General features: G+C 53.8%; 2 protein-coding genes across 4 annotated transcripts; both read right to left on the bottom strand.

The window, feature by feature from the left end:
* Window positions 1–3198: 3198 nt before the first annotated feature.
* Window positions 3199–13915, bottom strand: CHTOP (chromatin target of PRMT1). Of its 3 annotated transcripts, none has more exons than XM_050930720.1 (6): window positions 13893–13915; window positions 12074–12155; window positions 10392–10545; window positions 7132–7315; window positions 6867–7004; window positions 3199–4515 (listed from the first exon to the last, which is right to left on the bottom strand). In XM_050930720.1, the coding sequence occupies exons 2-6, from the start codon at window positions 12136–12138 to the stop codon at window positions 4313–4315; spliced, it is 744 nt and encodes a 247-aa protein (XP_050786677.1). In that variant the 5' UTR covers window positions 12139–12155; window positions 13893–13915; the 3' UTR covers window positions 3199–4312. The 3 variants fall into 3 exon arrangements, with proteins under 3 accessions (XP_050786677.1, XP_050786675.1, XP_050786676.1); XM_050930718.1 differs by having other exon boundaries at window positions 7132–7318; window positions 13893–13914; XM_050930719.1 differs by lacking the exon at window positions 13893–13915 and adding an exon at window positions 13793–13886 and having other exon boundaries at window positions 7132–7318.
* A 3668-nt stretch (window positions 13916–17583) lies between these two features.
* Window positions 17584–25489, bottom strand: S100A1 (S100 calcium binding protein A1). Its single transcript, XM_050930722.1, has 3 exons — window positions 25376–25489; window positions 18404–18554; window positions 17584–17851 (listed from the first exon to the last, which is right to left on the bottom strand). Exons 2-3 carry the CDS (start codon window positions 18542–18544, stop codon window positions 17708–17710), a joined length of 285 nt encoding a protein of 94 aa, XP_050786679.1. The 5' UTR covers window positions 18545–18554; window positions 25376–25489; the 3' UTR covers window positions 17584–17707.
* Window positions 25490–25853: the final 364 nt, after the last annotated feature.

Here is a 25853-nt window from a genome sequence, read left to right as displayed (position 1 = left end):
GCGGGCGGGGGGCAGTGAGGGGGGCTAGCAGCAGGGATGGGGCGGGGGCTAGAGGGATCCCAGGTTCTGGAGCTGGGCAGGAGGCAATGAGTGAGGTTAGCAGCAGGGCTGGAGGGGGAAGTGAGTGGGGCACCATCAGGGCTCGGGGGTGTAGGGGGAATCCAAGCTCTGGAGCTGGGCAGGAGGCAATGAGTGGGGCTAGCAGCAGGGTTGGGGGAGACCCAGGCTCTGGAGCTGGGCAGGGGGCAGTGACTGGGGTTAGCAGCAGGCCTGGGTGGAGGAGAGACCCAGCCTCTGGGGCAGGGCTGCAGAGAGCAGCCTAAGGCTGCACTGGAGGGGACTGAGGCCAGGGGACCCAGAACGCTGGGGTAAAAGTGGCAGTTTGTAGCTGCCTCCCTCTAGCACCTGCCACTCGTCTTTCCACCTGGCCCCACAGCCAGGAATGGCTTTCATGCGGCGTGACCCCTCCTTGCTCCCAGCAGAGCTCGCAACGCCTGTGCTCCACCACAGTCCCAGCAGACCAGAGGGACCTTAACGACAGTGGGGTTTAGCCCAGATTTTGACCCAAAAGGCTGAGAGGAGAGGGGAAGGGAGAGCAGCAGGGAGCCCAAGGGGGTGGGGGCCAGCGCTATCCCCTTCTCCTGGAGTTTCAGCTGCTCCACTTAGATTGTTGACACTATTTTCACTGGGCAACTTTTGCTGCCAGTAATTCAGAGCAGTGAGACAAGTAAAACTATCACACGCCTATCTCCCATGCCTGGGGGAGAACTTCAGGTCAGGCCGAAATCCTGGTCTTCCTGAGGCAGAAAAGGATGTTCCTCCCCTGGGGTAATTACACAGAGGAGCTAAAAGCCAAGTCAAGGCACTGTAAATTTAACACTTAGCAGCTCAAGGTAAACGTTAGGCTCTCGCTCGTGTTTACCCTGCTAGCACTGGGGAAAACCACAAGCTGCCTTGTCTTCACTAGGATTTTACCCCATGTGAAACTAAGCCCTGGTTAGAATTATTTTCCTGCTGTGGATGCACCCTGAGCCCCCACTGACCCATCTCATGCACGAGTGGTCCCATGGAGCTCAGTAGGACTTCTCCTGTGTGTTTGGAGTGTGGAGGGACCCACTGTTGTCATTAAAAACCCTTGTTCTTCAAACCCTCCTGGCCTCAGCCAGCCTGTAACTATTGGATGTTAGGATGGAAGTGTCCTAGTGAGGTTATCCCCGCGCTGGGTCTTGCGCCTTTCCTTTGCTGTAGCTGATACTGGCCCGTCAGATGGGATACAGGACTAGGGTTAGACAATGGGTCTGATCCAGGCTAGGAGTTCCAAGCTCAGGCTAAGCTGTGTGGTTGTTTCTATTTCCCCCGGGGAGAGCTTAGGGCATGCCCCACACTGCCCTATAGCAGCTTCCTGCCCATGACCAACATGCAGGCTGGTGCAGAAGGTGCAATGGACCATACCCACCAGCTTTCCTAGGCACCACAGGCCATTCTTAAGTTAAGGCTGTTCCTCTAGTCGTCTCGCCCCCACTGGGGGGGGGGGGGCCCACACAGTGACAGCTAGGCCCCACCAGCAGGACCCACTTCATTTTTTTGTTTTTAAATAAAAAATGCCAGAGCTGATGAGAGCTGCAGCCCTGAGAGCCAACCTGATCCACAGAAGAGGAACAGCAGGTCAGCCTTGCAGTAAGACACCTCCAGGATAACAGTCCCCAGGCCTATTGCTTCTTTGGGGGCCCTCTTAAGACTGCCAGTCTCCTAGACAGACCCATATGTGGTTGGAACTACTCAGCAGAATCTCACTGTACATAGACCAGAGGCTCCATAGCCCATTAGCGAGCCCTTTCCCCTGCCAAACAACACCTCCCCTCCTCCCCGCTACTCACTTGGAGCCTTCTCAAAAGAAAACTAAAAATACCCAGGAAAGTCTCGCATTAGTTTCAGGTAGGTGCATTTACTCTATCAGTTTGAAGGCACTGGTGTGATATAGATTTGGAAAGGGGAGGAGGATGTGTGTCTTGTGAGCTCAATCCACCACAAAACACTGTTCAGAAAGCCAGAGATGTGGGGAAAATTTGGCTGGAACAAGTTTTGAGAAGTCTTCTTCCATGTAACACGACTGGCAGAGCTGCAGCAGCACCTAGTGACTGGACTGAGTTGCGCAAGCTCATTCAGCATTTCAGTGTTTAAATTGAGATGTACAGAGAACCTGCATAGGGCCAGGGCTTTTCCTGCACGGCATTGTTGGGCTGAAGCCCAAGTTCCTTTCTGTTCAGGGAGTATTTCAGCTCAGCGTTCAAAGAATTTAAGGGAACAAGGCGAACATTCTTCTGTTCAAACAGTAAGACTAGATGCAGCACAGTAAATAGTGTCCCCTTCCCATAACCCAGTCACTTGACTCTTTCAGGTTTCATATGCCCATTCCTGAAGCAGCAGCATGCTGTGATGTTTGCACCTAACCCTCTCCTGAAGTCTCTGCCACCCAAAAGGAGGAAAATTAACACAACGAAGTGTTGGGGGCGATGTTAGCACCTTGTGTCCCTTTAATGAATGATTAAGATACTTGTTTAAAAATGATATATCTTCAACTGGCAACCTTAAAGCACTGACAGCAGGGGTTATAGGGACAGTATTTTCAAGAGGAAGATAACTGGAGGTTAGGGAAGAAACATCCTATAGCAGTACTGAAATCTACTGGCCCCACTACTAAAGCAGATCCTTGTTGAAAGTGCAAAAGCTAAGTTATATCACAGCATTAATGCGTGTGAAAAGGCAGTTGGCAGTCTGAATGTCCTTGCATTGTACAGTCAAAACCAAATGTCGTAAGTTAAATCAGGGTGTCAACTCAGAAACGTTGCAAGTGCCGTTTGTCTCATAAGTCAAACGACAAGGATGCCCTGTACAAATTGGCTGGGAGCCCTAGATAAGCAACAGCATGCATAACAAAGGGAGGACCAGGCAGTCCCCCACCCTCCAATGTACACCATGAGAGCGGGGGATTTAGATGAAATTCCAGCTATAATGGACTGCCAGCCAGTGGAGAGGAAGCTGTTCTAACCGTAGCTGTGATGTTCCATTCAGGAGAGGATGATCGTTTACTGTCTTCTCATATCCACTAGAAAGTTATTCATCCCACAGTTTACGATCAACAATTAATGCTTGAGAATACCATTCTTACAACTTACTGCATTTAAAAAATCCACAAAGTCCACATACTGTTTTTATAATTGTTTCTCCTTTGTCACAACGAACGAGAAATACAAGATTCCACTGAAACTGGAACAGTTCACAGGATGGCTGAACTTAAATCTTCGGGGGAGGGGGTGGGGATAGGGAGGAAGGCAAACCCCTTCTCAACTTCTAAAGCCAACCTAGGTTAAATGCACCACAGAAGCCACCAAAGTTGGTCTGGATTGAAAATTCAGTTTTGGTTACACTGAAAGGTAACAGCACTTGTTGTTAAAGCCAATTTTGGACCCAGGATTTTGGAGAGACTATTCTACCCATGATTTTCTTTCAAGCATCATTAAATGTGCTTGTTTCAAGATCCTTAAAACAGAAGCTAGTTCTTTTTCTAGATTTTGGTACACAGAAGCCATTAGTGCCATCCCTTCAAACATGATACAAAATAAATTCAAATTTTATCTGAAAAACCTGGAAAATCCTCTCTAGCTAGCAACCAGTGGGAATGAACTTTTGGTACAAAATAAAAGACTGACATGTCTGTCTTTCTTAACTTGAATTCAATTGATTAGGCAGTCCTGGAGGGAGACGTTTTGGTATGTTTACTTCAAATGAGTTATTGCAACAATAAAACTGCAAATGTGGATATTTACCCTTTAGCCACACTATGGGATCAACTCCTACCCTGAAACAAAGCATGAAGAGCAAGAGGCACGTATAACCATGTGATCCCCCAGTTTGTGTTCCGCACCAAGGAGCACTTCACCTAAAAATGCACAGATTGTGGCATACATGCAGCATTTTCCCTTCATAAACACAAAGGAACTTAGTGTGCCATCGCAGCCAGGCTGGCGTGCTGAGCACCCCCCTGCACTGATGTCAGTAGCTGTATCTGCAGCTCGTCTGTCACATTCATGTTCAGAGTAGTTAGGAAAAATTATAAAAAACAATCCAAAAAAGGTTTCATACAACATATAGTATCAAAATGTAAGAGAAACACACTAAAATCTGATCTCTTGGTAGAACAGGGCCACCCCTGTTCCTGCAGGTCCTTCCAGCATGAATCAGGTTTTTCCATTTTTAGCTTATGGGCATTGACATACACATTAACTTCAATGAGAGTCTATCAGAAGGACCTTCAGTCATTAGTTTCTGGATCTGTCTGAGCCATGTAAGCATCTAGCTCAGCATCGAGGTGTCCTTTCGTTTTAGACATGTAAGCATCTAATTGGTTGTCCAGTTGTTCCTTGGTCAATGCAGGACGTGCAGACCCTCTTCCTCGTCCTCTGCCTCTGCCACGACCACCGAAGCCCCCTCTTCCCCGGCCAGCCATGCCACGACCTTACAGTGAAACAAGATTACAGTTACACACCAAACTGGAATGCACCACCAGACTCGGACAGAGGGAGCAAACATTAAGGATCTGACCTAACCCCACCGATGAGAGTTTAGCTACAGCTGCCCGTGCACCCTCAACTCGCCATCCCATACTACCTAGGCAAGGCAACAATTGGGTGGGCAGTCCACTGAAGAAGCCACTCAGGTACATAACAGTGCTCAATGTAGAGACCACCGAGTGGCACTCTGTACACTACGTGGTATACAAGAGAGCCACGTGCAAGATGGAGACAGCTGCTGGTCAATGGTGCCGCTTCTGCTACTGACCAGATCAGCCCCTTAGTCAAGTCACTCCCCTGGTTGTCTCTCTCCTTGTGCATCAAGTGTCTGTTAAAATCTCTGGACAACTGTGTCCCCACAGTATCTCTGCTCTCAGTTCATCCTCCAACCTCATTATACTCTTCCATATCCATATCCTATTACCTCCCACGCTGCCCCCAACCCTGTGCATGGAATATTTTCCTTCCTCTGGTGTGACAAGCACCCTCTTTTCCTCCTTTAAACCCACTTTCATGAACCTTCCTACATCTGTCTCCTTCTCACAGAGCTTCTCATGTTTCCCTGAGCTATAGGCAAGTTTATCTGAATCACACCAAAAACTCTTGAGAGTGGAGACCTTTTCTTTAAACCCATTTTGTAAAGCACCACATATGTTTACTGCACTCTAAATACACTTGTCTACTTTACGTAGTATGAGAACTAATGACTTCCTACTTGTGGGCAAGTTACAAACTATTTGTCACAGTAAACAGGAAGTTTTCTCCTTTGAACAAGTATAAATAATCTAGTGTTGCACCAGACCCTGCTATTGCAATGCCAGTAATCTAGAATTACTGAGCGAGACCTAACAAAGAATGTTTTTTGCAGCTGAGCCCAAGCAGACCCAACAGTTGGTGTGGCCTATTTTTTGTATACCTGTTACATATCAAAGCACTAATGATCCTCTGTCCCTCTAGGAGACAGTGGCAGCCCATACAGTGCTGGAACTCCATACAGTGTATGTACTTTTAAAAGTAGCGAAGACTCCACTGCCTGAGATGGTGTTTGAATTTGCAGTCTTGTACAGGGCTGTGCGCGCCCATCAGCATCAAGGCAGGGTCCATAGGGCAGCCCCATGGTACACTTTACATTGCTTGGTACCATTTTAGCCTGGCATTAATCCCTAACACACACTAGTGCCTTGATGCATCAGAGAGTTACTAGCCAAGCATAATCAGCATTTATTCCCCACCACCCTTCCTACCAAGCTTTAGAAAGCAGCAATGCCATTAACAATTAGGAATAAGCTTGCTCGACACATATCCCACCAATTTTACATTAGGTGTCAAACTAGTTCTGAGGGACCTGTTTTGGCATTAGAACCCACTAGGACTGAATTAATGTGATTCTACAAGGAAGACAAGGAAATAATGTTTAATCTCCAATATTAAGTCACAAAAGCAAGGAAGTTGTAGGTTCTTACCTGCCATTTGCCCCCGCATCTAGGAACACAGGTGCTGCAAAGAAACCAATGGGCCTTTTGCTAAAATAAAAAGCCACAGCATGTGGCTCAGTGAGCTCTGATCGCTGTGATGTCCCATTTGAGAATTCTCTAGTTTGGGCATTAATGATTCCACTAGGTCAGCTGCGATTGCAGCCTACATTTGTTCTACTGCCAATCCCGTTTGTGGACTGCTGAAATTTAATACTTTGCACTATGAAAAGGACTGAGTATTTAAGGAACAGATTTCATTTCAAACTCCCAGTGAACTAATAAAACCAAGGCCTGAAAAATTTCCACTTAAGCAGCAAGTAGGACACTTCCCTGTTGAGGGTGGAGGCCTAAGCCCTTAGTTTCTGCATAGTTTAGACTTTCACTTAAGGAATGTGCATCATATGGTTGTGAAGGTTACACTTCATTCCTGATTGGAAAGTGAAACAATGCAGAGTCGTTTGTACAGAAATTGCACCAGTGCCTTTGCCACTACTCAAAGCCTCACCGAGCAGGAGCGTGATACTGACAAGACTCTGGCCAGTTTCACCACTGCTATCCAGAACCCTCTGGGAAGCAATGACACCAACTAGGGTCTGGCCTTTCAGCACAAATGTTGCTAAAACCAACAGTTCAGAAAATGAAAACGTGTTTGTATCCAGTGTACAGCATAGTATCAAGCAAGTGTATCTTTATGGTGGAGATTCTACTTCACAGGTGCTAATATACATTATATTTTAACCAAGAAGGTGGAAGTTAAAGGTTGCTTCAGATTCTTCTCTAAACAATACCCTCATGCCTTCCCAGACGTCAGCACACTAACCTCTGCCGCCAATTCCTCCACGACCCATGGCTCCTCTGCCTAGACCACCTCTCCCAGGTCCACCACGACCTCTAACACCACCTCTTCTCAGGCCCATCCTAGGGGATACGCCACGTCCTCCCCGAAGTAAACTCTGACCTTTAATGGGGTGAGGAAAAAAAAGTCAAGCAGGTAATCAAAACAAGAAGCTAGCTGTCAAACTTAGCAAGAACTCATTGAATATCCTCCCCCAGGGATATTTTATTTCCTATATTAATACACTCACCTCTGAGGGGAATGCCTCCTCTCAGCAACGCCCTCGCTCCACGTCCACCACGCATGGCTCCTCGTGGTAAACCTCTCTGACCCATAGGTAGCCCTCGTCCTCCAACAGCTCCACGAGCCAGGGGTCCTGCTGGCCGGCCTAATCGTGCCTGGATGTTACTTTTACCTAGGCGCTGCTTTAAGCTCTTCTGGAATGAAAGTTTTTTTAAAAACAGGAAAGTCATGTAGCTATCAGGGAGTTATCATGCAACTGGCACAGATGGAAGCAGATACCTCCACCAGCAAAGGAGGAAGCAGAACCTATACAGGGCCCAAGACCCACTGCAAAGTATTTACATCTCAAGAGAGATCTTGTCTAGAGAGGGCCAGTCTGTCAAGTATAAGCCCAGCTAAGAAGTGAAACAGACATCTAATCCCCAAGGTGAGCTGCAGCCTTCCCTTTGAGAAAGGTGCTCAGGCACTAGTGATGAGCCTGCTGCAAACGCCTAGAGTAAAAGTTAGATTGTCTACAGCCAAGAGACTTGTGCACTCAGCCTCTGATAATTATATGCCCAAAGTTTCAAATCCAGTGATCTCTCTGGAACAATCTTATGTCTAGATTTCCCCAGACATCCACAGAGACTAAACCCTTCCATATTTTTCTTTATAAGCTAGCACAAACAGGAATATTCACCCCCTCCAAAACAACTGCATTAAGCTCCAAATTAAAAACCACAAGAGCCAAGAAATTCAGAGTTAAGACCAAGATTGTTTTCTCCTCTCAAATGACCGATAACTCAGCGCAAGGCAGTTAAGGAAACACTTAGACCTAGTTTATACCACACAGCCCAATATATTTTGGGCTTAATTTTGGGATTTGTTTGCGTTATACCATACATTTGGTTCTTTGTGTCAAACAAATTTTAAAGCTGCTTTCGCTCAACTTCTCTGGAGAGAGGCCAGCAGGGGCTAGAATGATGTTAGATACCTGCTGTCTTCGAGTACAATCGTAAGATTTCAGGCATTTCACAGTTTTAGGCAGTATAACAGCTTTTAGATGAACCACAACAGGTCTACAACACCCAACTCTTTAACCTGTGCAACCAAACCTGCCCCCTGTACTATCTGAATTGGAACAGGACACTGAAGCACACTGGCTGGCACTTGGTGTAACACAGAAAGGGATGGTCATGCATTAGGGGAAATGGTGCTGTCCTGAGTGAAGTGGGGTGGGTAGTGAGTTTGAAAGTTCATAGCTGTGACTGTGTGGCCTCCCTAATGGTGCACAAGACCCTAATATTCTTCACAGGATGCTCCTCCAGAGGAACAGTCCCTGCTCCCCTACGTACCAGCGAATAGACTTTCCAAAGTCAATTGGTGATGACTGCTGAAGAGCAACCCAACACTATTAAACTAGAGTCCCCAAATTTTCCCAGAAGAACACATTGCAGCTGTCATCTTTAATAAGGAGGTGTGACCCATACGGGCCACCAGGCCTAGTATGCAATGCTCCACTTGATTTGCTGGCTCTATCTCCACATGAGATTTACTTGTACGCATTTCCATAATGCTCCTCAATGCAGCCCAAGTTCCTCAACATGAGAAAGGGCATTAGAGACAGGTTGTACTCTAGGACTCTACAGCAGCTCTGGACCCCCGTAACCTACGCTGACTGAGAAGGAGCTATGCTCTACCTTCTTTTCCATCAGAAGTTCCAACATGAACCTCAAACCCAACATACGTTTTGATCTTGAACTGCGGTGCAAGACCTAGAACTGTGTTTAATCCTAAAAGATAGCGTGTATGTGTGCACATGGTTCCAATGAAAAAGTGAAACAAGTGCCAGTGAAGTGAAGGGAAAGGGTCTGTATTTCCTCACACAGATTCAGCCACTCACTGACTCCGCAAACAAAGGGAACAACGTACTTTAGGAAATGAGACTTGCCTATCCTTTCATATCACCAGTGAAGCCCTTATGAGTTATACTATAAACCCTTTCTGTGGAAACCGTAAATTATTCATATATAGAGCTTTTGTTTAGAAGCTCCAGACAAAGTTTCTCTTACTAGCACCTGGTTCTGATTTTAGGGACAGCAGGCTCCTGGGCTCTGAGTGCAATGCAGTCACATTCCTTTTAATAAAAGAACACCAAACTCCAGCACAAGAGTCAGATAAAGATTGTAGTTATGTGACAAAGCCGCTCAAACAGGAACCTTCCACAGTTCTCTCCTAGTGTGCCCAAAGATGTCTGGGATTATATGTAATGACTACTGTATTCGAGTCATGCAGGACTGCTATTTAAAGCTAGCACACAGCAGTGTAGCAGGACCCTCCAGACCTGTGTTTTAATTATTTCCATGGATCATACATACACAAATTTCAAGAGAAACTCTCCAAGTCTCTCTCTGCACTAACAGACAGTTATACAGCACGTTACCTTCTTCAGTTTGAGATACTCTGACAAGAAGCACTTTGGCACAGTAACATAGCTAACTGCCTCTTGGGCCCCATATTCTAATCACTATCTTATCAACGAGGGCTCACATCTAGCAGACCCCATTCACTGAGCAATGCACAGGTACTATTTAAATGTGATGTACAACTCAGTATGAATACACCGTGCTCAGATCTGCTGTTCCACACTGGACCTTCAAATGGAAGCCAACTTTTGGGCTGCTCAGTAGCATACAGCTCTGGTCAGTCTATGTGGATAACAGGAATAGTAAGATTCTTGTTATTTTAGCAAGAATTTATGAGAAACCAATAACTCATTTTTAGTTCATGTAGTTCTTGTTCAGACAACTGCTGGCAATAGCATAAAACAAAGGGAAAAAACATGCAGACCCCGCCCCCTCAAAAAAATAAGGCGGCACTAACAGGGAACAAGAGCTAACATGTTGCAATACGAAAGCAGCTAGATTAAGGCATTAAGAATTCAGCAGATCCAGAAAACTGGAATCAGACCATTTAGGTGGGGGAGAGGGAAAAAGCTGTGAAATTTCAGGTTGTCCTCTCTTCTGGAAAAATAGCAAAGGAGGAGATTTAAACAAACAATAACCAACAGAAGACATGACAGACTAACTGAACTAAACAGTATTAATTAACAACCTATAAAGCATTACTTATCTGCAGTGACAATCTGAAATTCTCTTGAAGTCCCTCCAAACATTCTCAGCTCTTACTTTCAAGCGACATCTTGAAAAATTCTCATATCCTGAAAAGCCACCAGCTGCTGACAGGCATCATCAACTGTCTGCAGTGCAATAGGACACTTTCTCTCACCTGCTTAAGCTTCAAGGCAGCCTGAACAGAAGGTCTATTCTCCATCTGCTGGGCCAGTCTTCTGTTTCTGGCACTGGCCAGTTGCTGCTGCTGCTGCATGGTAGCCCGAATATTCACTGGCATCGGCTGTTTGTTCTTCAGCATATTAGTAAAGCTTCAAGGTCGAACAAAATGGGTGTTTAAATAAAGTTTTATTACAAACATTTATGGCATTTCATGGCTCTCAAGACTGGAGCTCCAGATCCCATGAACTTTATGTAAAAAGTGCCACACTTAGATCATGTCATATGCGAGTTATGTATTCCTTGTTTTCCACAAACGTGCTAGAATAGGAAATGCAGATTTGGATAAGTGCAACATAGTAATTCAAAAGTGATAAAGTTTTAAGTTATTGCTTTTAAAGGTGAAAGAAATTATGAAAAATAAGCAACAAGCAGAAATGGCCATGAGAGACAGGAGAAGACATTACAACGGAACAGGAAAGCAAACTGAAATCTGAATGCAAAAGCCAAGACAGATAGTTTAGAGGGGAAACTGTTTAATAGTTTGAGGGCAGTAAGCATATTTATGAGTCGCATCACTCTGACAACAGAAAATCAAGGATCTGGCATAATACTTATAAGGAGGACAGTTCTATCACCATAAGAGATGCCAACGTATGAGTGCATTCGTTTAGACTACAATTTCGCTGGCATTTGAGAATTTCTTTGGTGCATTAGGGATTTTCTGCCTTTAAAAATTATGTGGTGTGAACATACCACCAGGAACGTAGGCTTCCTCACCAGTAATCAGTGTCTACAGTATCCTAATAGCTACAAATGACAGTGAAATTAAGCACTACAAAGTGCTCAATGTGGTCTGGCTGGAACTAACAAAATTAACAGGCAGGTAACTCCCCTGTACCGTATCTAACGATCTGCCGGCCTGGCCATAAATCACAAGCACTGGCTAAAACTACTGCTCACTGCAGTGAACACTGGAATAGGGACTGCATATAAACGGCTTCATTTCTCCTTGGCTTAATGATATTAACACTTAATTGGAGAGTGAGTTAGAGAGAAAGTGAAATATGAACAGAAGCTTCACCGTTAGTTCATCACTATAGATTTGCAAAAGCTTAATGGCATGAAAGAGCAGAGGGCTCTTTAAGAGAAGAAATAAAAAGAAGCAGTGCCAAGAAAGGAAAGTGATGGAGATGAAGCAAAGCATTTGCCTCTTACAAGGCCCAAGAACATTGTTAAAGGGCCTCTGGGCTGGTTTGGTGGCCTGCGGCATGCCTCTTACAGGCCAGACCACATGCGTGTGTCTCCCTTGGACAAAGCAGCAAGCCTTCTGCAGCTTCGGTAACATGCTACCACGCTGCAGTGGTCAACTATATAAAATGTAAAAACGTGGAAGAAAAAGGGAGGGTGCGAGGTTTCTCTTTTTTTAATAAGACATCCCACCACATTTACGTCTCATATAGTTTACTATTAACAGCTACTGACAAAATCCTCCAAAATAATTGCCCTTTTAACCTCGTGTACCACATTTGTTGCAGCTTAAGACAGAGGTGCATAGCCACCTGCTTCTCTTTTAGTTAGGTTAAAACAGGGCAGAAACCATGTCGGTTTTGGACACTGGACACAGTGACAATTAAGTAAAAATTTCTTATGAGCTGAAGTTGCTGCTGGCTTCCTCACCGCTCGTTCAGAGACATCTTGGTGGTGCTCTTTAGCACAACCTTCGGTGCCGACTGCGCAGCCATCTTCAGATCACGATCGTCTGAAACAAACAATAGCTAGATTTAGTAAGAAGAACTGAGCCCATGAAATTATTTGGCTAGATTTTCCATGCCAAACTTGTGTGTGTGGAGACAGCCAAGAACCATGTAAATCAGTGACGCGACTGCGCTAGCAGGGCATTTCATAGTATCACAAAACATCCTAAAAGGTAAGTTTCACTAAACTAGTTGAGTTATGCTATCTCATCTCTCAACTGTGTGTCAGATTAATGTTTCTGTGGCATTAAATTCCACTTTCAGTGAAGATCTCACCTACGTATGCCATTAACAGCCTGGTGAAGATCATTTCTAACTGGCTGGTTTCAATGAGGTTATGTTTTTCTAAGCTGGAGAGCAGTAGGAATTAATCTTTCTGATTCTGGATTCAGTTTCTGATATACTAGGCTGAGGGTTCTCAAACTGAGAGTTGGGACCCCTCAAGGGGCCGCGAGATTATTACATGGGGATCACAAGCTGTTAGCCTCCACCTCAAACCCTGCTTTGCCTCCAGCATGTATAATGGTGTTAAATATATTTTAAAAAGTGTTAACTTATAACGGGGGGGTTGCTTTGTGAAAGGGGTCACCGCTTGAGAAACACTGCACTAGACATTCAGGCTCTGGATGCAATATTTCCTCTCTCCAAGTTATGACCTCAGCTGGAACTGTGACATCAGTTGTCAGACCCTAGCCAAACTACACCAATGCTCCCTCCTCTGCAAGCAGCCCCTGCACAGCACAGGTAGGAGGTGTGCCAAGCACTAGGCTGATGGCCCAGGGAAGGGGGCTGTGCCCCGCATCTGCACACCAAACATATTATGACCTTATTCAACATTCCTGCTGTTTACAGAGTAGTTATGGGCCCATCCACGCTGCAGCCGAACACACCAGCAGTCAGAACCACTGGTGAGGTCCGTCTTGCTTGGACAGGGATAGTCTTTGAGAGCGGGGGTACAGCTAGCTCCATTTTCAGATCGGGGATGCGCTCAGACCCTGACGGCCCCACTACCCCAGCGACGGAACAGCCAGTTCAGACAGCCCAGGGTGGTTCTCCAACAAACAATCCCCGTCCCAGGGGGCAGGGAGCTGGTATGTAGTTAGCGCCCCTGGAACCCCTGCGCGGCCAGGGCCCCAAGCCCGGCAGAGATGTCGGCCCCCGAGGGAGGCTCGGACCCGCGCCAGCCATTCAGCTTTATTATTAGCCACACACCTAATGCGGGGAGCTCGTCCCAGCACGGCAGCGCCGCGAGCCACCGAGACCAGGCGCAAGGGGGGAGCGGCGGAGCCCCCTGCACCGGGCAGCTCGCAACGGGGGGGTCAGGGAGGCCCGGCCCCGCGCCCGGCTCGCAGGGGGTCAGGGAGGCCCGGCCCCGCGAGCCCCGGTTCCCAGGCCCACGCCGGGCCCGCAGGGGGTCAGGGAGGCCCGGCCCCGCTCGCAGGGGGTCAGGGAGGCCCGGCCCCGCGCCCGGCTCGCAGGGCGGGAAGGCTGCTAGCCCCAAGCGGGGGGGGCTCTGCTGGGCTGATCTCCCCAGGCCCACGGCCCGGGCCCCGCTCGCGGGAGGAGTGGCCGGGCCCCCCCCGTGATCACAGCACCCCGTAACCCCGCCTCAGCCGGTCCCCCCCCGGGACCCCTCTGTCACCGAAGCAGACGGTCACCAGGACTCCGGGCGGGGCGGGGGTGGGGCGCGGGGCTGGCTCCGTGGGGCTCCGTCCCCTCCGCCCGCTCCCCGCTGCACTCACTCTCGAGCGCCGAAAACAAAATGGCCGCCGCTTCCTTCCCTACTCCCCCCGCGCGCCGAGCCGGGGAAAATGGCGACCGGCCGCCTCGCTTTGCGCAGCCTCGAGAACGCCCCCACGTGACTCTTCTCTCCCCTCGAGGGGCCGTGCACCACGTGATCGCTCCCGCTCTTCCCCTCCCCCGGGGGGGGCTGAGCCATGTGACCACTCCCTTTTCGGGAGCGGGCAGTTGGGGGCGGGGCTTGGTGCAGTGGGCGGGGCCTGGCAGGGCCTCATGGGCGGAGCCTTGGATCTGAGTGGGGGTGTGGGTTGAGGGCCCCAGGATGGGGGGGGGGGCAGGTTGGGATATGGGGCATTGTGGGCAGAGCCTTGTATTGGAGTAGGGGCAGCAGGTTGGGATATAGGGGGGCTTGGGGCAGAGGGCAGGGCCCCAGGCCTGAGGAGGTGCAGCTCAGGGCCCTAGTGCAGTTGGGGGGGTACCCTGGGCTGGAAGGGGGGGCATGGATTGTGGCCCCAGGAGGCTGTGAGGCCTGGGCTGGGTGGAGGGAGCCCACTTGTAGGAGTCCTGGGGTTTGACTCCTCTGGAAGCAGCTGGGGATGGGGGGCTCCCCTCTCTGGCTGGGATAACCTAGCAGCCGTTGTTCCCCTGTAGGGTGGGCGGTGGGCTAGGAGAACTGCCTCTGCACCCTGCTGAGTGGCAGGTCCAGCCATGCCCCCAAAACCATTCCAGCACGTGGCTGCTTCTGTGTGAGGGTTGGGGGGCAGGGTTAGGATCTCACTCTAGGTCCATGTTCAGACCCAACCCCAGGTGATAGTGACCATCAGCAGAGGCCTCGGGGACTGAACTCCCCCTCGGGCTCCCATAAGTGGATCCCCCAGGGTTGGATGATTAGCATACTGCATGGATGAAGCCCGCACTTCCTGTGAGTTATCGATCAGATAGATGATTGTGGCCCTTCACCCAACCTGGCTCAGAGGTCAGAAGTCCTTGGCCCAAGCCCTGCCCGCTCATGACATCAAAATAAGTCCAGTTGATATTACACAGATCTGTACAATGAAATTCCTCCAGCCTACTCGGCTCAGCAGCAAACCAGCTAGCAGCATTGACACAACCCCCCAAAAAACTTCTGTGTCAGCTGGACAGCTGATTATCTCCCAGAGCTATTGGCTCAGGCTGTCTGCAGAGGCACAGGTCGATGCATCAGTTACACTCCATTCATGGTTTGCAGGTTTTCTTCAAAATGACGTGGGTTTATTTAAAATGAAGGCTTCGAATGTAGTGCATGAGATGCCAACCATCAGGTGAAAGTCTCAGCTTGCAAAGGCATTTACCATTCTGGGCCTGCCAAGGGGGTGAAACTGGCAGCAAAATGGTAAAAACTAAGAAAAAGAAAATAAGGCTCACTCCCATGGATGTTGATCCCCACTGAATTACTCCACATGTGCACCAGCACTGCAGAGGGCAAGAGTTCAGCGCTCCGTTGCTTCAGCTGGCAGTGGCACCATCAGTTTCTAATCAAGATTTGTGCATTCCTGGGGGAATGCACCCACTACTGTCCTTGTGGCTTTGTATTCGCGGAAGTGAGCGGCTGTGGTGAAGAATATCCTGTGTGTTGCACATGCAGCATTAGCACCAACCTCAAGCTTTCAAAAATCATGAGTCAGCCCTCAAAAAATCCCGAGAGTGGATTAAAAATGCCGAGATTTTAAAACGTAATCAACGTGAGGTTCTTTCTATTTTGCTGCTTTAGGGTTGCATTGATTCACGTTCTCTAGCTTCTCTCTGCAACCCCAAGAATTTTTGTCTGTAAATGAAAGCTGAGAGCGTCCTGCCATCTCCTAACTCCAGGAGCCGGGACTTTAAGAAAAACATCAAATATTAGGAGGCTCATGATAAAATCAGGGGCGGCTCCAGGCCCCAGCATGTCAAGTGCATCCTTGGGGCGGCATGCCGAGGGGGGTGCTCTGCCGGTCTCCAAGAGGGCAGCAGGCAGCCAGCCAGCCAGCCAGCCAGCCAGCCTTCGGGCGGCATGCCTGCGGAGGACACCGGAGTCGCGGGACCAGCGACCGGCAGAGCGCCCCCCGTGGCATGCCGCCGTGCTTGGGGCGACGAAATGTCTAGAGCCGCCCCTGGATAAAATCACTGTACTTGGCAACATTGCCTGGGGGATCACAGTTAATATCACTTTCACTGTGGAAAAACAATTAAAAAAGATGTTTTAAACAAGCTCTTGACTGGCTTATCACGTTCTTTCTTGCTTAGTGGGCCTGATTCTCCTGCTCCGTAACTCCACTGACTGCAGTGGGTTTACTCCTAGCTTACATTGTTGTCAGAGAACTCTCACATCCCACTGAGTACTTGTGTTCCCTTGAAATGTGGTGGGTTTGTCTCTGTGGCTGTGACAGATCAGTTTATTATCTGCTGCTAGGGGTTCAATGCCGTTTTCTGCATCACAGGCTTTGAGCTTTTCTTTTGCAAAGGGTGGGAAGGGAAGATGAGAACCTGTGGCAAAGAACAGGGGGTGCCAGAGCTCAGCATCAGATTCTTTGGGTTCACAGGTTCAAATCCAACCCGATTCTCTCCAGTCCTTTTGCTTTCTGCTCACAGACACATCAGTCTCTGCGCAGTTTGGTTGCCTCTGATGAGCTTGTCAATGCTGAGCTCCTGTCAGCTTTGTACAGACATTAATGATGCCAGGGCATTCTTCCTAAAGATTCTTTCTGCCTGCCTAATTCTTGTCAAGGCTCTCCCCCTCTGTTCCTGACCGTTGTGCACAGATGACCACCCTCCACCCCAGAGGTGGCTGCAGCTCAGCAGCATCGGTATCTAGTTTGCAAAGTGCTTTGGCACCATCCCAGAGAAGCGTCAAATCCACAGAATGGGTGGGCGGCTTCGGAGCTGTCCGTCTGTGACATTCAGTGTCAGCCCTGCTAGCCCCCTGCGCTGCGTGCAGCTCAGCCGGTACCAATCAGAGGAGGCTGTTTATTGGGCTCCTGGCCGCTCCCGGCTCTTGGGAAGGGAGCTAGGAACAGGTTCTTCCCCCTGGGGAATGGGTCCAGCACCGTGTTTGTGGATTTCCTACCACCCCAGCAGGAGGCTGTCCAGCCACCACCTGTCACTCACGTTTCTCCTGCCCCTTTTCCCAGCGATCCCCCTTGTGTCCCCGTTTCCCTCCCAGCAGGCTCCTGCCTCCCTTTCCTGCTTTGGGCCCCGTGCCACGTGCTGCCAGCTACGAATGGGCATGAATGTGGGAAGAGAAAGGGCCAAACTAGCCTCTGCGGTGATCCCGGCTGAGGCACTTGGGTTACGCCAGAGCTTGCCAGAGGCGGGGGCAACTAAAGGGACAAGGCCTGGGGACGGGGGCAGTTGCTTGGCTCATGGGTGAGAGGAGGAGGGTCCGAGAGGCCCGGTGGGAAGGGGTGTGTGTCTCGCTGATGGCCGGAGAGGCGACTCTCCTGGAAATGGATGGCTCATGTTCCTCCCCCAGGGAACCCCCAAGGCTGAGGGCCCTGAGCCCAGCACCATGGGCCAGAGCATGACCTCCACCCTTTTCTAACACTCGGGATAATGTTGACTTGGGGAGCAGGAGCTCCCCCGCACCCCAAATCTCCCCTTGCCCCACTGCAGCAGAGTGCCCTCCCCAGGCTGCTCAGCAGCACTCCCAGGCTCTGAGGAAAGGGCGGGACACTGGGGTCAGTTCGGTGCCTTTAATGAGTAGCTCTGTCTTGCTGGTTAGAGGAGATGCTGGCGGCTGGCTCAGAATGGGGGTGGAGGGGTGTGCGGCTCTAGAGGGCTCCAGGCGGTGCAGGCTCCCTGCTCAGGTGTCCTCCCAGAAGAAGGAGTTGCAGGCCACGGTGAGAGCAGCCACCAGCACCACGTACTCCTTGAAATCCACCTCCCCGTCACCATTCTCATCCAGGTCCTGCATGATGCCATCCACAGTGCCCGTGTCCTTCTGGGTCTGCAGCAGAGACAGCCCCGGGGGAGGCAGGGTTAGCGTGTGGGGCCACCCCTATGGGATAGGAAAGGGGCCCAGATGGCTGAGGGGATCCCCAGTGAGAGGCCCTTGTCCTGTGCTCAGGACAAGCCAGAGAGTGAGTGGGAAGCTGGAGGCATGAGCTATCTGCCTGGCCCTGGATAGAGGAGGAGAAGGCAGGGGTCAGCGGGGGAGGGAAGGGTTAGAGCTGAAGTGGGGGAGGAGAAGCAATTAGGAGCCCAGGAGGTTAGAGAGGAATGTTGGGAAACTTCATACCAGAGAGACCCGTCAGCCTGGGCAGGGCTGGAAGCCCAGCCCCGGGCATGTGGGATCCTTCTCCGGTGCAAGCCCAAGGACACAGCCGTCCTGCCCCGGGCCCTGGCACAGCTCTACCGTTGGCAACCACCCACGAGAGGGGAGCCAAGCACCCGTGGGGGAGCGACGGCCCAGGGGTCCCTGTGCTGGAATGGCAGGGGCACTCAGTGCCTGGGGCAGTCCCCTAGGCCTGCCTGCTTCCACCCCCGGGCTGGTCCCTACCTCCAGGAAGCAGCCCAGCTCCGTCTGCAGCAGCTCCTTCAGCTCCTTCTTGCTCAGCTTGCGTTTGTCGCCCTCCTTGCCTGAGTAGTTGTGGAAGACGGTGATCAGCCCCTCCATGGCACGCTCCAGCTCAGAGGCCATCGCGCCGGCTCTGCAAGAAGCACCTCGAAGGGCTGAGGATCCCAGAGCCTGGGTGGCGTGGATGGGGGGCTGGGGAAGGGCACAGCCCCACCCTGCCAGCGTGCCTGGAGGGACCCATGGGTGAAGAGAGCGGCCTGCGGGGCCCAGCCAGCCCCTGGTCTCTTCACAGAGGCTGCCAATGTGGGGCTGAGTAGCAGTGGCGGTTCTGGGGATGGGCACACCTGGGAACCTGGCTGGGATCCAGGCCACCAAAGAGCCACAAGCCAGGACTGGGCCAGGAGACCCCCCTGCCCCACGCCACGTGGGGGTCAGCCCCATTCTTGTGCCACAGGGTTTGCTGTAGCAGAAAGGCCAACGCGAGGGAGCGGGGAGGGATGAACAAGGGCCTGCAGCCAGCCAGTCCCCCAGGGAAACTTTTGGGGCAGCAGTGACCTGCCCAGGTGGGGCCTTCCTGTCCCTGCCCCCTGCCCCAGGCCAGGGGCCTTGCGGAGTGGAGGGGTCAGAGGGTGCCCGTGGCGCAAATGGGATTGAAGCCCCCCACCGCTTCTGGCTGCTCCCATCCCCACCTCCCGCACAAAGCGAGCTCTGACCCAAGGCTATTGGTCCCCACCTGCCTGGCAGTGTCCAGAGCTGGAGGACAGCTGCCAGCCCCCCTAGAAAAACCCTGACCCAACCAGAGCAAAGGGGGCCGGATCAGAGCAGGGGTGACACCTCTGCAGGGAATCACTGGCAGTAACCCTTCACTCCTGTAGAGCCACCCAGCCCCTGGGCTCACCTGGGCCCCCACTATATAGCCACCCAGCCCCTGGGCTCCCCCCCATATAGCCACCCAGCCCCTGGGCTCCCCCCCATATAGCCACCCAGCCCCTGGGCTCCCCTACACAGCCAGCTGGCTCCACGCTCTTGCAGAGTGAGCCTGAGTTGGCTGGTCAGTCACTTTAAATAAGAGCCAAGCCCCCCTCCCTCCAGGAGGATCTGATACTAGAGACTGGACAGCTCATGCTGGTCCAGTGCTCACCTGATTTAAAGGGACAGAGACAGCAGAGGGGCCTGGTTGTAGCAGGGGAGCTCTGTCTGTGTGAGGGGCTGCACAGACTGTAACGCGCATGCACGCACACGGAGCTACGTGTGTCTCGCCTCTCCCTGCATGTGCACACGCCCTCTGCCTCGTCTCAGCCCCACCGAGAGGCACCAACGTGGGGTTCGAATTTTCAGTAGGGCCCAGAAGACAATAAACGTGTGCTCGGAAGAGAATCCACTGGGGCACAGATCAGTCAACATTTGATGCTGAAGGACCACCCCCCCTCCGCCAGCCAAGGCCAATTGAGGGGTGAGGGGGATCCATGGGGCTAATCTGGGAGCAGCCCCTCAGCTCTCTGGGGCCGTTTAACAGTTGTGAGGGGCGCAGGCAGCTGCATCGATCCCACTGACCCCATTCCTCAGTGGGGCCTCAACAACAGGCCCTGTCTCCCCCACCAATGCCCTGGGACTGAAGCGGCAGCTGCTCAGATTCCCAGGCCCAAAGGGACCCCACAATCTCATCTGACCTCCTGCGTAGCCCAGGTCAGAGGATTTCCCTGCCTTCATTCCTGCTGGAACCAGAGCAGAGCCCTTAGGAAAACACCCCAAAGACAGCCACTGATGGAAAATCCCCCCAGCCCTTGGTAAATTGTCCCACTGGCTAATGACCCTCAACGTTAATGACTGGCACCTGATTTCCAGCCTGCATTTGTCTAGCTCGAACCCCCAGCCGCTGGGGCCAGCACAATGGTGCTCCAGTACTGGGGACCCAGGACTGCAGCAGGCTGGGGCTGTGACAGTATTTGGGGTCATTACTGCAGCCAGCACAACTGTGTTACTCCAGTGCTATGTCCGAGTGGTACTCCAGTACCTTGACTTGGCATTACTACAGTATTTGCGGGGTTGCTGCGCCAGACGGCCCAGCCCTGTTACTCCAGCACTGTATCCGAGTGGTACTCCAGTACCTTGGCTTGGCATTACTACAGTATTTGCAGGGTCGCTGCGTCAGACGGCCCAGGGCTGTTACTCCAGCACTGTGTCCGAGTGGTACTCCAGTACCTTGGCTTGGCATTACTACAGTATTTGCGGGGTTGCTGCGCCAGACGGCCCAGCCCTGTTACTCCAGCACTGTGTCCGAGTGGTACTCCAGTACCTTGGCTTGGCATTACTACAGTATTTGCGGGGTCGCTGCACCAGACAGCCCAGCCCTGTTACTTCAGCACTGTGTCCGAGTGGTACTCCAGTACCTTGGCTTGGCATTACTACAGTATTTGCGGGGTTGCTGCGCCAGACGGCCCAGCCCTGTTACTCCAGCGCTATGTCCGAGTGGTACTCCAGTACCTTGGCTTGGCATTACTACAGTATTTGCAGGGTTGCTGTGCCAGACGGCCCAGCCCTGTTACTTCAGCACTGTGTCCGAGTGGTACTCCAGTACCTTGGCTTGGCATTACTACAGTATTTGCGGGGTCGCTGTGCCAGACGGCCCAGCCGTTACTCCAGCACTGTGTCCGAGTGGTACTGCAGTACCTTGGCTTGGCATTACTACAGTATTTGTGGGGTCGCTGCGCCAGACGGCCCAGGGTTGTTACTCCAGTACCTTGGCTCGGTGCGGTGGAACACTCTGGCATGTTTGCTCCTGAACCGGTGCCAGCCGCGGTGGCGCAGACGCCTGTAACCCATCCTGCTGCTTTCACTCTGTCCCCGGTGCTGATAAGGCCCCGGATATCGGGTGTCTCCTGGCAGCGCCTGCTGGACAATGGGAGCCAGCGTGGCATGGCGGGGGGCCCTATCAGGTAACGGACCCGAGCCCCCCTCGGCCTAGCGCTGCAGATCTGTATAAAGGCCCCTTGTCAAATTAAAAAATCCCTGCTTGAAAGGTTGCTGCAGTAACAGCGGAGCCAGGAAACCAGATTCCTGGCCCGGAACGCGGCTGATAGAGCGGGCTCAGCGCAGCTCCTGTTACAGACTCAGAGCCTGTGAGAAACGCCGCCCGGGCGGGCACAAGGGTGTTGCCAGGGGGACATGCCCCCTGGCTGCCCCCAGACCCACCTGCAGGGTGAGCCCCAAGTTCTAATACCTGGGGGCTGCCCCCATACTTGATCTCATGCTCAGAGGCAGGGTTCTCATGCCCCAGGGGCCAGCGTCCCTGCGGGAGCCATTTCCACCCTCCCAGCCCAAAGCTCTGGGGATCGAGACCTGCAAAAGCAGGGGATTCCCCTCTCTCCCTCTGCTGCAAATACAGAGCCCAGGAGGGAGACCTGCCCTAAGGGGCGCTGCGCGGCAGGGAGTGGGAGTCTGTAGGGGGCGCTCTTCCCTCACCGTCAGTGCTGGTCTGGCGTGGCGCTAGGGGGCGCTGTGCGGCAGGGAGTGGGGTCCATAGGGGGCGCTCTCCCCTCGCCGTCAGTGCTGGCCCGGCGTGGCGCTAGGGGGCGCTGTGCGGCAGGGAGTGGGGTCCATAGGGGGCGCTCTCCCCTCACCGTCAGTGCTGGCCCGGCGTGGCGCTAGGGGGCGCTGTGTGGCAGGCAGTGGGGTCCATAGGGGGCGCTCTCCCCTCGCCGTCAGTGCTGGCCCGGCGTGGCGCTAGGGGGCGCTGTGCGGCAGGGAGTGGGGGTCCATAGGGGGCGCTCTCCCCTCGCCATCAGTGCTGGCCCGGAGTGGTGCTAGGGGGTGCTGTGCGGCAGGGAGTGGGGGTCCGTAGGGGGCGCTCTCCCCTCGCCGTCAGTGCTGGTCTGGCCTGGCGCTAGGGGGCACTGTGTGACAGGGAGTGGGGTTCCATAGGGGGCGCTCTCCCCTCGCCGTCAGTGCTGGCCTGTCCTGGCGCTAGGGGGCGCTGTGCAGCAGGGAGTGGGGGTCCATAGGGGGCGCTCTCCCCTCGCCGTCAGTGCTAGCCCGGCCTGGCACTAGGGGGCGCTGTGCGGCAGGGAGTGGGGGTCCATAGGGGGCGCTCTCCCCTCGCCGTCAGTGCTAGCCCGGCCTGGCACTAGGGGGCGCTGTGGGGTAGGGAGTGGGCTGGGGGTCCGTAGGGGGCGCTCTCCCCTCGCTGTCAGTGCTGGCCCGGCATGGCGCTAGGGGGCGCTGTGCGGCAGGGAGTGGGGGTCCATAGGGGGCGCTCTCCCCTCGCTGTCAGTGCTGGCCTGTCCTGGCGCTAGGGGGCGCTGTGCAGCAGGGAGTGGGGGTCCATAGGGGGCGCTCTCCCCTCACCGTCTGTGCTGGTCCAACATGGCGCTAGGGGGCGCTGTGCGGCAGGGAGTAGGGGTCCGTAGGGGGCGCTCTCTCGTCGCCATCAGTGCTGGCCCGACCTGGCACTAGGGGGTGCTGTGCGGCAGGGAGTGGGGGTCCATAGGGGGCGCTCTCCCCTCGCCGTCAGTGCTGGCCCGGCCTGGCACTAGGGGGTGCTGTGCGGCAGGGAGTGGGGGTCCATAGGGGGTGCTCTCCCCTCGCCGTCAGTGCTGGCCCGGTGTGGCACTAGGGGGCGCTATGTGGCAGGGAGTGGGGGTCCATAGAGGGCGCTCTCCCCTCGCTGTCAGTGCTGGCCCGGCCTGGCACTAGGGGGCGCTGTGCAGCAGGAGATGCTGTTGTTTCCAAGGAGACAATCCGAGTCCCTGAGCCCGTGGCTCTGTTGCACAAGACCCCAGGTGGAAACCGGCTGGCCGGCCTGAACACCGATGCAGACACTAATTTGGGAGCTAATCATATCCTGGGTCCCCACCTGCGGGTTCAGTCACACACGACATTCTTCTTCCTGGCCAGCACCGCCCCTGCATGCTGCTGCAGAGGTGGCTGCATTTCACAGCTGGGTGAAACGCTTCTCTCTGATCCACTCGACTAGCAAGCAGGGCTATTTATACCCCACTCGGCCCCATGGCACCTCGGCACCCACCACCCTTTGTGTACGGTGCTCCGGGACCCCGCAGCGGACAGGATCTCTAGCAGTATAAGACAACCTCAAAAACTTCCAGCACCCCAGCGGTGCCTGAGAACGTCACCTCGACAGCCAGCTCGCGCCCTCCTGCCCCATTAAGCTGGGCCGCTGCCTCTTGTATAAAGGAAGAATCTCCATTAGTACTGTAGAGTCTATGACACACAGCTGAGCAGGGGAGGACAACAGTGCACAGACCCGAGGCCTGGCTGGGCAGGGGGCAGAGCGGGAGCATGGCCCCTGCCTCACAAAGCTTCGAGTTGAAGCAGACGAGCAAAGCACGAGGTGGCGCAGCCCAAATGGGAATAATATTTAGTTGCACCTTTTTAAAAAACGATAACCTGCCCCCGCCACGTATGTCCTCGTCCCCAGCAGCCTCCCACCTATAGCTCCCACCCCAGCTCCGACACCACGGGGATGGGTAGCAGCACCGTGAAACCTAAAGCAGGTTTCTGGGAGCAGGAGATTGCTGCTGCCTCTCTCTCCTCCTGCTGTTCCCCCTCCTCCAGGCCCAGTCTGGACTGACAGCCCCAGGAGACCCCCCCCCCGGCACCCCTGCCCTGTTTGGGGCGTGGTATGGCCGGACAGGGTGCGGGCGGCCAGCTGGCATTTCGCTGGGCCACACACCTTCCCCAAAGGGCTTTAAAGACAAGTCCCTGGACTAGGAGTTGCATTGCAGGATTGACCCTGGTCCCTGGGCCTGCGGCTGGGGTGCTGACCCCCATCTGGGTGTGCTGTACCATAGGGGGGAAGTACAGAGCCGATCCTCCCTCAGAGCCAGGCAGGATGGAGCCTCTCATTCCCCACACATCTGGGCTGGGAAGTCCCCTGGCCAGGGCAACCTGGCCTGGCCTCCCCTTTGGGCTGGGGAGCTGTTTGCAGCCCAACACAGAGCTCATTCACTGGCTGCTTTTCCACTCGCCCCCTTGGCTGGTGCAGCTCCCGGTGTGGGCAGGGGTGGGGCAGCTGCTGGGGGGGGCACCACCCCCTCTGGGTGGGAGGGAGGGGGCTGCAGCTACCTGAGCTGGGGGGGCAGGGTGCATGGGGGGCATCTCCTGAGTCTGTGGCTTGCATTAACTCAGCAAAACCCTAGCTCAGTCTCAGACCCTTTGGAGACTGGCCCCGGGCAAAGGAGTGGGAGCGGAGTGGGGTGGGAACTGCCCCTGGGAATGGCCCCCCCAGAGACAAGGCCCCCTCAGTGCAGGGGGGAGGGAGTGCTGGCTATGGCAGCCAGAGGGTACACTAGGGGCTGGGGCCGGTCATACCCCAGGGCAGGGCCAGGGAGGGTGGGCAGCAGCAGCTGGGAGTCTTACCCCAGGGGCCAGGGTGGGCAGGTGCCGGGGCTTGTTCCCCAGGTGCCGTTCACTCTCCCAACCCAACGCTCTGGGGCTCGAGGGGAGTAAAAGCGGGGGATCCCTCTTCCTCCCCGTGCTGCAAGCATAGCCCCCTCGACCCTCCTCTCAGCCCCATTCGCGAGGGGTGCCCTCCTGCCACCACTGGCCCCCAACTCAGACCTGGCCCCGCCACACACCCGCTCCCATCCCCCCCAAATGAGGCTGAAGTTCTGCCCCCATTGGTGCCAGTGATGGCTTTGCCTCACATGGGAGCAGGAGCAGGCCCGACCGCTCCATGGGCCCTGCCCCACACCAGCTCCGTGGGTCCCTGGCTCATGGGCAGCACCCCACCCCCCCTCCAGCCCCACCAGCTAACACCTGGCCAGCCTGCCTCCCCCAGTTCCTGTCAATTAGCTGAGCCCACCTCTGTGCTCCCCCGCCCCCAAGTCCACTGGCCACAGTCACCCCATGGCGTGCGAGAGCCCTTCCTTCCCCAAACCCCACGAGCCTGAGTGTCCCCCCAGCCCGTCTGCCTGGGAGCCGTAGTTTGGCACTTACTGGTGGGTGGGAGCAGGCTGCTGCCAGAGTGCCCCTGCCTGCTGCGTGCGCTAAGCCTGACTGCCGCGGGCCCCCGTCTCCTTCCCACCGCCCTCGCCTCCCAGCCCATGTCCTAAGAAGGGAAACTGGCAGCTGGACAGAGCTGGGGGCGGGTGGGGGGGCGGCGGGCTCAGCCTGCACCAACAGCTGCTTTCTCTGCCTGGCTGGCAGGCTCTGCCCCCCCTCTGCACCCCTTCGAGCCCGAGCCCTTCCGTTTCTCAATGGAAGACTCCAGCTCTGCATCCCGCTCCCTGCCTGACGCCCTTCTGCAATGCATGGTGTGGGGCTGGAGGCAGCCCAGGAGCTGGGAGTTCCAGGGGCAGCCCCTCTCAGGCCCTGCCCAGAACTCCAGTGCCCCCTGCCCAGCACCCCAGTGCCCCCAGCCCTGCACCCCAATGTCCCCAGCCCTGCTCGCTTCTCAGGCCCAGACTGCCTGGCT

The sequence above is a fragment of the Gopherus flavomarginatus genome, chromosome 20 (assembly GCF_025201925.1).
Source record: "Gopherus flavomarginatus isolate rGopFla2 chromosome 20, rGopFla2.mat.asm, whole genome shotgun sequence".
NCBI classification, from domain to species: Eukaryota; Metazoa; Chordata; order Testudines; family Testudinidae; genus Gopherus; species Gopherus flavomarginatus.
Note: the sequence above shows the minus strand (reverse complement) of the source record. Positions and strands in the feature narration are given on the sequence as shown.

What these genes read in the sequence shown, in the direction of transcription:
- CHTOP (XM_050930718.1), bottom strand. Translation starts at nt 12,138, where the DNA reads ATGGCTGCGCAGTCGGCACCGAAGGTTGTGCTAAAGAGCACCACCAAG. An exon ending in AAGATGTCTCTGAACGAGCG is followed by an intron (nt 10,546 to 12,073) that starts GTGAGGAAGCCA and finishes TCGACCTTGAAG; the next exon opens with CTTTACTAATATGCTGAAGA. An exon ending in AGGAGGCATTCCCCTCAGAG is followed by an intron (nt 7,005 to 7,131) that starts GTGAGTGTATTA and finishes ACCCCATTAAAG; the next exon opens with GTCAGAGTTTACTTCGGGGA.
- S100A1 (XM_050930722.1), bottom strand. Translation starts at nt 18,544, where the DNA reads ATGGCCTCTGAGCTGGAGCGTGCCATGGAGGGGCTGATCACCGTCTTC. An exon ending in AGCTGGGCTGCTTCCTGGAG is followed by an intron (nt 17,852 to 18,403) that starts GTAGGGACCAGC and finishes TCTCTGCTGCAG; the next exon opens with ACCCAGAAGGACACGGGCAC.